We start from the raw sequence: 10795 nt of genomic DNA on the forward strand, positions 1-10795 counted from the left end.
CGATTTGCTCCGTAAAGTGGTCTACCAGATACAAGTTTTTCAAATTCATCATTTACCTGTATGTAAAGGGCAACAGAAAAAAAAAATACAATGATGCCGAATTCAATTTAGCCACCAGTACGCTCAAATATCTTTATAAGGCTTTACTGACCAGAAATGCTTCTCAATGTGCTATACTAAGAAGTATTTCAAAAAAGACACGCGTTTGAATTTGATGCTTGAAACACATTGGATGTATGCATGTTGTGACCACAAAAGGTTTTGAGTCTACTATATCATTTTTTAATCAAATGGTCATGCGCATTCTGATTTGATTCCTGAAGCCCAGAGAGTGAAAAAAAAAGACAATGAGAGAAGGCAGTAAAGACATTTTTTCCAAGAAATGTGTGCTTTCCATTTGATTGCTTAAATCCACGAGTCAGTTCAATATGTCAGAGAAGGCGGTAAACGTGACGAAATGGATTTAGCACACAATTTCTTTGCTTACGTATGACGATGATATGTTACTTTGGATAGAGTTGCATGAATCTCATTTGGTTTTATTACGAATTTTCTTCAAGAGATTTGTCCTGTGGACAAGATGGCTGAAATGCATTAGCCAGCCTCCTGGAGACATTTGTTTTGCTTTAAAATGCTGACGTTTCACGAAAGTCTTGTACTTTGTATTCGAGTGCTCAAATGTATGCGGCAGTTGAACATAAAGGGTAACGAAAAGAGGCGGTAAAAGTAACGAAGTTGATTTACCCCACAAATTACTTTCCTTTTCCATTACTATGATTTATCACTTTGGTTCCAGTTGAATTCATCTAATCCTCTTTTAAGACGAATTTTCCTCAGGACTTGTGCTCTCAATATATTAAATTCTTGATATCTAACATCGAGAAGGAAAACTTTAGGAAAGTGGTGTGCAATTTGATTGTATATCTATGCATATTTGTTGCCCAAATAGATTTCTTCAAATTTGGGGTCAGTTGAAAAAAAAAACATTCTTCATAAAACATATTGAAAAATTCCCATCTGTAACAATAGTGGCATATCAATGTCATGTATAAACGAAGCAAATAGTGCGCTAAATCAATTTCGTCACCCTTGCCGCCTTTCCATGACAGGATCCATGCTAGACTGTCGCATGCATTTAAAGAATCGAATGCAAAAGCGCATGTCTTTGGAAAAGAACTCAGTTTGACACATTGAGAAGCATTGAAACTCCAAAACGAAGTAGTATGACTGCATTGTATGTTACCAGAGCATTTCCTTTGGTTCCATAAATTTAGTGGCAATTACCACCTCTTTTCGTCATCCGATAGTTACAAATGACTCGTCTTCTTGATAAAGCACTTGAGTTTTTGATAAAGCACTTGATTGTACCGTGAATATAACGATTTTGTATATTACCTTTACCGACAATAGTGACGAAAACGATTCAGCCAGCAACATGTTTGAACATTAGAGTAAAATACCCCGTTTGCGGCACTTTAAGGGTTTTTTCACACTGTAACAAATCAGGGAAATTATTTTCAACCATTTCATACATCATACACAAGATTATTCCTAAACGCGTTTGTTATCATAACAAAATTTGACCAGTTTTCATGATTTACCGGGGCGAAACCCAGCACAATTTTCGCCCATAAGCGGCGTAGTAGCTCTGCTTCCGGCACGATGTACAATTCCTATGCAATACGCGTGTGCTCCGCGATCTTCAGCTGAACGCCTTCACATGTCTCGCGAACATTGCGTAAGCGCCAAATTCCCATTGCGAAAGCACGTGAAAATAGCGGGCGCACGCACTGGCTGCAAACAGGGATAGCAATTCTGGCGGTGTTGCTGATGTCTTTCTCTTGTTTTTCTCATTTTTTCGATGATAACATCCACTTTCCGAAATAAAATGGCGGCCCACATCGGCTCGCAAAAGTTCTATTTTAAGCGAGGATATGTTTTCAAATTCCATGAACATCGGGAAAACAAAAACAAAAAAATCCAGTTTTCTTATACCATTGTTTCTTAACTGTTATGTTAAGAAGTACCGAAAATAAAACTTTTGATGCGATATGTTGTCATTTAGGTGAGAAAATTTCACTTTTGACGGAGTTTGTGCCCATTTTTTCGGTTGATTTTCGTTTATTGGTAGTGTGTTAGTATATGTGTAGTGTGCATGTACAGTGCAAAGCTGTGTTTAGCGGTATATTACCGAGTTTGTTGTCCCTACCGCGAACGGGCGCACGGCTGCTTTACTGCCTTAGTTACTCTATACTTTTTCTTACGAAATGCATGCTGCTTAATTCTACAAATACATCATTCAGTTGTAAGTCAAGGGATAGTGAAAAGAAAGTGGTCCCACTGCCTTGTAGTTATCTTCGGGAGAAGAAAAGGCTATGGAGTAAACCCTACAGAAATCCGGAGTGGAGTCCCTAAGGCGGTCGAGCAACGTATTGAGTTACCTTCCGGCAACTCCTGCAGCTGTGCTGGTGCCAAATTGTATTGGTTCATCCTTTCCTTTGGACTACATCAGCAACGCCGAGAGGGGGAACTTGACGTATGGGCAGCACAAGTTCTCCATTTCACATCAGCCCAGGCTCGTAGCACTCTGGAGAAGACACTCCAGCGACGTCTCAAGACGTCGACACCATGTAAGAAGGAGAAGTTCAGAAGTGAAAATGAAGACTCCAACTCTTCGGCTAGCAACCTGGAACGTTCGAACTATGTGCCCTGGTTTTAATAACAACATCGAACAGATTAATGATGCCCGAAAGACTGCGGTTATCGACAAGGAACTATCAAGACTAAATGTTGACATTGCCTGTCTACAGGAGACCCGTCTGGCAGACAGGGTTCTATCAAGGAAGCCAATTACACCTTCTTTTGGAAGGGTCTGTCACAGGACGACCCAAGACAGCACGGGGTGGGCTTCGCAGTGAAGAACTCTCTGGTTTCCACCATTGAACCACCAACTGGCGGGACAGAGAGAATACTCACTCTGCGTTTGTCCACAACAGTGGGCTTCATCAACATCTTCAGCATTTATGCACCGACACTCTGCTCCACCTCAGAGACTAAAGACCAGTTCTATGAAGAATTGGATGAGATGATATCCAGGATCCCCAGCACTGAAGGACTTTATCTTCTAGGAGATTTTAATGCTAGAGTGGGAGCTGACTACAACACCTGGTCTTCCTGCTCGGCCACCAAGGCACGGGAAAGATGAATGATAATGGACAGCGGCTGCTGGAGCTGTGCTGCCATCGTGGTCTGTGTGTGACAAACACCTATTTCAAAGGTAAAGAACGCAGCAAAGTCTCCTGGAGACATCCACGGTCTCAACGCTGGCACCAACTTGATCTTGTCATCACCAAGCGTACAGACCTTAGCAGTGTTCTCCACACACGGAGCTATCACAGCGCAGACTGCGACTCAGATCACTCCCTCGTCAGCAGCAAAGTGAGATTGATGACAAAGAAAATACATCGAACCAAAACCAAAGGTCTCCCACGCATCAACACCTGCTGTATCAACGACCTCGAGAGATGTCGACGATTTCATGACACGTTCAGTGAGAAAATGATCACTTCAATTCCAAATGACAATGATATTGATAGTAAATGGTGCCACCTTAGGGATACTATCTACTCCTCAGCCTTCTCTGTGTTCGGGAAGAAGGAACGTCGGAGCGAAGACTGGTACGAAACTCACTGGGATGTGATGCAATCAGATGTTGAAGCCAAGAGGAAAGCCCTGCTGGCCTAAAAGCAGAACCCCGTCTCTAGCACACACGATGTCCTAAGAATTGCTCGCAACAAGGTTCAACAGACTGCGCGCCGTTGTGCTAATGACTACTGGTTGAACCTGTGCCGCAGGATTCAGACAGCTGCAGTCAGCGGAAATACCAGGGACATGTACGACAGCATTAAAGCTGCAATCGGTCCCACCGCCATCAAGACTGCACCATTGAAGACAAAGACTGGAGAAGCCATCACAGATCAATGTAAGCAGCTTGAACGCTGGGTAGAACATTATACCTGGAACTTTATGCAGCCCAAAATAAGGTAACAGATGCTGCCTTGGACACCTTACCTAGCCTTTCAATCATGGAGGAGCTGGATGCCCTGCCTACAAAAGAAGAACTCAGCAAAGCCATTGACCGTCTATCCTGCGGGAAGGCTCCTGGAAATGATGGTATCCCACCAGAAGTTCTAAAGAGCTGCCGCTCTACTGCAACACCTCCATGAGCTCTTGTGTCTTTGCTGGGAAAAAGGCCACGTACCCCAAGATATGCGTGATGCCAGTATCGTCACTGTCTACAAGAACAGGGGAGACCGCAGCGACTGCAACAACTATAGAGGCATCTCTCTCCTAAGTGTTGTGGGAAAAGTCTTCGCACGTGTAGTTCTGGCACGCCTGCAGAGTCTTGCCTCCCGGGTGTATCCAGAGTCACAGTGCGGCTTCAGGGTAGGCCGATCTACAGTAGACATGATCTTCTCACTACGCCAGCTGCAGGAGAAGTGCCGTGAGCGGCAAAAAAAGCTGTACATTGCCTTCATAGACCTGACGAAAGCCTTTGACCTGGTCAGCCGAAGTGGACTCTTTAGTCTCCTGCAGAAGATTGGATGCCCCCCGAGACTGCTCCAAATTATCATTTCCTTTCACGAGAACATGCAAAGTAGAGTCTGCTACAACGGGAGAACTTCTGATGCCTTCCCTGTGAACAGCGGTGTGAAGCAAGGCTGTGTCCTCGCACCGACACTTTTCGGAATCTTCTTCTCCATGCTCCTTCAGTACGCCTTTGTTGACTGCACAGAGGGAATCTACATCCGTACCAGAGCGGATGGGAAGCTATTCAACATCGCCCAGAACCAAAGTTAGAGAGGTTCTTATCCAAGAAATGCTGTTCGCTGACGACGCTGCTCTGGTATCGCACACAGAAGCGGGATTGCAGAGGCTTGTTGATTGTCTGTCCCATGCCTGTAACGAATTTGGACTAACCATCAGCCTGAAAAAGACTAAGATCTTGACCCAAGGCACTGACTCTCCTCCAGACATCTCCATTAATGTCACACATCTGGAAGAAGTGGACTCTTTCACCTACCTTGGTTCAGCAATCTCCAGTTCCCTCTCCCTTGACAATGAGATAAGCAATAGGAAAGGGAAAGCTACTGCAGTCATGGCCAAACTGAACAGGCGCGTATGGAACAACAGTTAGCTGACCAAGAACACCAAGCTCTGCGTTTACCAAGCCTGCGTCCTCAGCACGCTGCTATACGGCTCTGAGTTCTGGGCAACATATGCTGGCCAGGAGAAGAGGCTCAACATCTTTCACCTCCGTTGCCTCAGACGACTCCTGCACATAAAATGGCAGGATAGGGTGACAAATGCAGAGGTCCTCCAGCGTGCCGGCATTCCCAGCATGTTTTCACTCCTCAGCCAGAGACGCCTGAAGTGGTGGGTCAATGTGCGTCGAATGGAACCAGGTCGCATCCCGAAGGATATGCTGTATGGAGAGCTAAGCGAGGTGTCTCGTCCCATGAGAAGGCCGCATCTCCGCTTCAAAGATGTGTGCAAACGTGACATGAAGACGATGGACATCAACACCAACACATGGGAAGGTGTAGCTGAAGATCGTACGCTATGGAGAGGCACCGTCAGGGAGGGCGTTCAAAGAGCTGAAGCTGTAAGGCACGTACAGCAGACCGACAGGAGAGCTAAGAGAAAGGCACGTGCAGTCTTTGTATGGGCCCCAACAGACTTCATCTGCTGCAAGTGCTCTAAGGATTGCCACTCAAGAGTGGGGCTTTACAGCCACTCAAGGCAGTGCAAACTTCTTGCCTAGCTAGTGCTACGCCATCGTTTCTCGAGACGAATGGATGCCAACCAACCAGTGAAAAGAAATGTAATGCTTTTTACCAAATTGAATAAATCAAATAATACACGAACTGTTCACATTTGAATAACATTTCGTTTGATTTTCGCTTTATTGCGTCATTTACAGTAATGACGCAAAGAATAACATGATTCGTTTAATAAAGACACAAGCATTTAACATTTACAAGATTTTCAAATTCATCATTTCCCTGTATGTAAAGGGTGACGAAAAATACAATGATTCCGAATTCGATTTAGCCACCAGTACGCTCAAATATCTTTATAATGCTTTACTGACCAAGAATGCTTCTCAATGTGCTATACTAAGATGTACATAAGTACATAAGTCTTATAAAAAGACACACGCTTTGAATTGGATCTTGAAACACATTGTATGTATGCATATTGTGACCAAAAAAGCTTTTCAGTCTAGTATATCATTTTTTTTTTCTCAAATGGACGTGAGTATTCTGATTTGTTTCCTGAAGAACAGAGAGTAAAAAAAAACCACGAAAAAAGGCAGTAAAGACTCTTTCTCCAAGAAATGTGTGTTTTCCACTTGATTGCTTAAATCCACGAGTCAGTTCAATATGACGTAAAAGGCGGTAAACGTGACGAAATGGATTTAGCCCACAATTAGATGGCTCAAATGCAATAGCCGGAGACTTGTTTTACTTTTAAATGCTCAAGAGTGACAAAATCGACTCAGTCCACGATTTGCTTTTTTCAAACTCGCAATTCATGTTCCAACTTCGTTAGAGCTTCATGCATGTCAACGTGTTTTATGAAAAATTCTCTTCGAGTGACATATTTCACTTTGTGCACTTTAAATGCGTGAGACAGCTCTACATAAAGGGTGACGAAATAAAAAGATAACCATGACGATATCTTCTCTCCAGCGAACTGTTATGTTTCGCAATTCAATCATATCGGATACCTTTTTGTTTTACTTCTCAAACAGCTGCAAGGGCGACGAAATCCCTTTACCAAACGACCGAAAAGAGGCGGTAAGAATGACGAAGCTGATTTACCCCACAATTTACTTTGCTTTTCCATTACTATTATTCATCACTTTGGGTCCAGTTGAATTCATCTCATCCTGTTTCACGACGAATTTTCTTCAAGAATTCACTTGTGACGTGTGTTTCACTTTGTGCGCTCAAATGCATCAGACAGCTCTAAATAAAGGGTGAAGAAATAAAAAGACAACCATGACGATATCTTCTCTGGTGAATAATTATGTCTTTCATTTCAATGAAATGGCACACTGATTTGTTTTACTTCTCAAACAGCTGTAATGGAGACAAAATCCCTTTAGCAAACGATATGCAATGAACCAAATCGGTATTCTTAATTGCAAAGAAGAATACTGACGTTTTCACCAAAGTTTTGTACTTTGAATTCGAGTGCTCAAATGTATGTGGCAGTTGAACATAAAGGGTGACGAAAAGAGGCGTTAAGAGTGACGAAGTTGTTTTACCCTACAATTTACTTTGCTTTCCCATTACTATGATTTATCACTTTGGTTCCAGTTGAATTCTTGTCATCCTCTTTTATGACGAATTTTCCCCAAGTGACTTGTGCTCTTAATATATTTAATTCTTGATATCTAACATCGAGAAGGAAAACTGTAGGAAAGTTGTGTGCAATTTGTATATCTATGCATATTTCTTGGCCAAATAGATTTCTTCAAATTTGGGTTCAGTTGAAAAAAAAAAAATCTTCATAAAACATATTGAGAAATTCCCATCTGTAACAATAGTGACATATCAATGTCATGTATAAACAAAGCAAATAGTGGGCTAAATCAATTTCGTGAACCTTGCCGCCTTTTTTTTTTTCGTTGTGGCACTCCAGTATGATGTATAAGCAGAGCAAATTGTGGGTTCGTCACCCTTGCCGCCTTTCCATGTCAGGATTTATGCTAGACTGCAGCATGCAATTAAAGAATCGAATGCAAAAGCGCATGTCTTTGGAAAAGAACTTAGTTTGTATGACACATTGACAAGCATTGAAACTCCAAAACGAAGTAGTATGACTACATTGTATATTAATAATAATAATAATAATAATTGTTTTGGATATAAACTCCAAATTTTATTGTCCGAAAATGGAAATTCTTTTTGCCCAATTGATCGTGGGCCCGGCAGCCACTGAGCAGCGCCAGATCGACGTTGCTCTAACCTTTTCAACTGTTGAACGGCAAACAAGGTAGCAGCAACTCCCATCTTTTAACGGCTTTTGGTATGACGCGGCCGGGGTTCGAATTCACGACCTCCCGATTGTGAGGCAGCCGCTCTACTTACTGAGCCAACACATCGGTTACAAGAGCATTTCCTTTGATTCCATAAATGTAGTGGCAATTACCACCTCTTTTCGTCATCCGATAGTTACAACTGACTCGTCTTCTTGATAAAGCACTTGATTGTACCGTGAATATAACGATTTTTTGTATATTACCTTTTACCGAAAATAGTGACGAAAACGGTTCAACCAGCAACCTGTTTGAACATTAGAGTAAATACCCCGTTTGTTGCAGTTTAAGGGCTTTTCCACACTGTAAAGAAACCAGGCAAATTATTTTCAACCATTTCATATATCATAGACAAAATTATTCCTAAACACTATTGTTATCATAACAAAATTTGACCAATGACAAACGCAGTTTTCATGATCTCCCGGGGCGCGAAATTATTTTTCCCACATATGTTCCTGACCCCAAGTCTACATGATATGAATATTCATGACTTACGTCTTCGGAATAAGAGTACGTATGCGCGTGGACTTCGTTTTTTTATTGAAGCGAGGAAAAGAGAAAATGAATAAGAGTATACGCATGAGTACAAGCAAAGATGCATACCATCAATCAGAGCTCATCTTGTCGCTCGGTATCAAACTAATTTTAGTAAAGGGTAATTGAAATTGTATATTGAGACAATATTGACATAAAAATACTTATTTTGAATTTAAAGATTTATTTAATTCGGGAGTGATTTTTACTAAGTTTTTAAAGCTTGTTAGGTTTAATCAGTATGCCACTGGCATTTTTGGTATTGACAATTCATATGATGTGCATGACATTGATATTAAAGGCATTGGTTTATACTTTATGTGCTCATTTTAACCCATCCACGTATGGGCCTCCATGTAATCTGTAATTTCGTGCCTGTCTATTAAGTTGGCAGTGAACTTGGGCGCTATATTCCCTACGGCGCGATTTACACGCGAAGAGCATTTATACGTCATTGAAACACTGACTATGCCATTCCCACTAGGCAGGAGGGTTGATGCGTCTACATTCATGCAAATGTGCACTTAGTTACCTCAATACAGCACTAGTTTATGTGAATTTTATGAAAGGAAATAATAAACTGTGAATAAATTATGAAAAAACTATGCTTTTGGGTATTTTATTCATAAATCCTCTTCATTTCAATCCATTTGTAATCATATCTTACCCACTTGCAAATCGACGTGTCCATAACGTCCTCCAGCCCCCGAGATAGCTCTGGGACATTCCATTCAATGACGGGGTTTTTATTTTGCAACGTTATCAAATAACTCTCATGTAAGCAAGTTCTTGCTATGGCTAATTTATTTTATAATGTATCATAACCTATCTATGCTTGATAACCTAATTCAAATTTGCCTAATACCAAGAAGTTCACAGATCTGATGGCTAGTCATAATCTTCAGCAGCATATACAAGAAGTCACCCATTCCCGAGGGCATATACTTGATTTGCTCATGACAAGGCAAGATGATCACGCTGCCATGTGTGAAATCAACACTCCTGTCAAAATCTCCTACACGAAAATGATATCAACCCGGAAAGTGCGATCAATCAACATTGGTATACTGCGTGAAGATCCGATGATGGAATATCTTCCTTTTATTTGCTCAAGTGCTGAAAATGTTGAAAAAGCTATCCGCAATTATAACTCTACTTTGCCGACGGTTCTCGACAAGTACGCTCCTATCCAGAAGCGCTGTATTACCCTTCACCCAAACACTCAATGGTACAATGAAGGAATTGCAAGTGCGAAACTGCGTCAAATGCAATTAGAAAGAAAATGGAGGAAATCGTTGTAGAGATTGATAGGCAGTTGTATTGTAAACAACGTCAGTATGTCCGTTCACTACTCAGGAAAGCGAAAACTGAATATCACTCTAAACAAGTTGACTGTAGAAAAGACACAAAGAAACTTCTATTCAAGGATTAGACACATTTTTGAAAGACACGACATTCAGTATCACTGTTATGCAGATGATATACAAATATTTTTATCTTTTTTACCAACTGGGACTGAGCTCTCTGAAGCTATAAAACGATTGGAATTATGTATTGATGATGTTAACGCATGGATGGAAAGAAATGGTCCCAAATTTAATGACAGTAAGTCAGAATTTATTCTGATAGGATCCAAACAGATGTCTAATGTGAATTCTGATATATGTTATGTTAGAATTGGCAATAGTAATATCAAGCCTTCGAACAAAGTTCGTAATCTCGGTGTTGTTTATGATGCAAATCTGACATTCAAAGACCACATTTCATATGTATCCCAATCTGTAAGATTTCATTTACGTAACCTGGGCTCAATTCGGAGATATTTAACTAGATCAGCAGCAGAAAAACTGATGCATGCTCTTATTTCGTCTCGTCTAGATTTCTGCAATTCTCTGTTTTGCAGCCTTCCACAAAAAGAACTCAGTAAACTGTAACGTCTGCAGAATTGTGCCGCTAGATTACTTACTTTCAAGAGAAAACTGTGCATACTACAAGAATACTTCGGTCCCTACACTGGCTTCCTGTAGAAAAACGTATTAACTTCAAGATTCTTCTTCTTGTTTAACCGTACATTGCACAAATTTGCCCCTGTCTACTTTCAAAATACTCTTCATCTTCACAAACCACCACGTAATCTCCGTTCATCAA

The 10795-nt window shown here is 41.2% G+C and overlaps 2 protein-coding genes across 2 annotated transcripts; both read left to right on the top strand.

Annotated features, from left to right (window-relative positions):
- The first annotated feature begins 3201 nt into the window (after positions 1-3201).
- LOC140228783 (uncharacterized) lies at positions 3202-3744 on the top strand. Its single transcript, XM_072309059.1, has one exon. The coding sequence runs from the start codon at positions 3202-3204 to the stop codon at positions 3742-3744; it is 543 nt and encodes a 180-aa protein (XP_072165160.1).
- A 147-nt stretch (positions 3745-3891) lies between these two features.
- Positions 3892-5824, top strand: LOC140228784 (uncharacterized). Its single transcript, XM_072309060.1, has 3 exons — positions 3892-3982; positions 4253-4855; positions 5232-5824. Exons 1-3 carry the CDS (start codon positions 3892-3894, stop codon positions 5822-5824), a joined length of 1287 nt encoding a protein of 428 aa, XP_072165161.1.
- Positions 5825-10795: the final 4971 nt, after the last annotated feature.

Source organism: Diadema setosum, chromosome 5, assembly GCF_964275005.1.
Source record: "Diadema setosum chromosome 5, eeDiaSeto1, whole genome shotgun sequence".
Lineage (NCBI taxonomy): Eukaryota > Metazoa > Echinodermata > Echinoidea > Diadematoida > Diadematidae > Diadema > Diadema setosum.

What these genes read in the sequence shown, in the direction of transcription:
- LOC140228783 (XM_072309059.1), top strand. Translation starts at nt 3,202, where the DNA reads ATGAATGATAATGGACAGCGGCTGCTGGAGCTGTGCTGCCATCGTGGT.
- LOC140228784 (XM_072309060.1), top strand. Translation starts at nt 3,892, where the DNA reads ATGTACGACAGCATTAAAGCTGCAATCGGTCCCACCGCCATCAAGACT. An exon ending in AGAAGCCATCACAGATCAAT is followed by an intron (nt 3,983 to 4,252) that starts GTAAGCAGCTTG and finishes GCTGGGAAAAAG; the next exon opens with GCCACGTACCCCAAGATATG. An exon ending in CAACATCGCCCAGAACCAAA is followed by an intron (nt 4,856 to 5,231) that starts GTTAGAGAGGTT and finishes GCGTTTACCAAG; the next exon opens with CCTGCGTCCTCAGCACGCTG.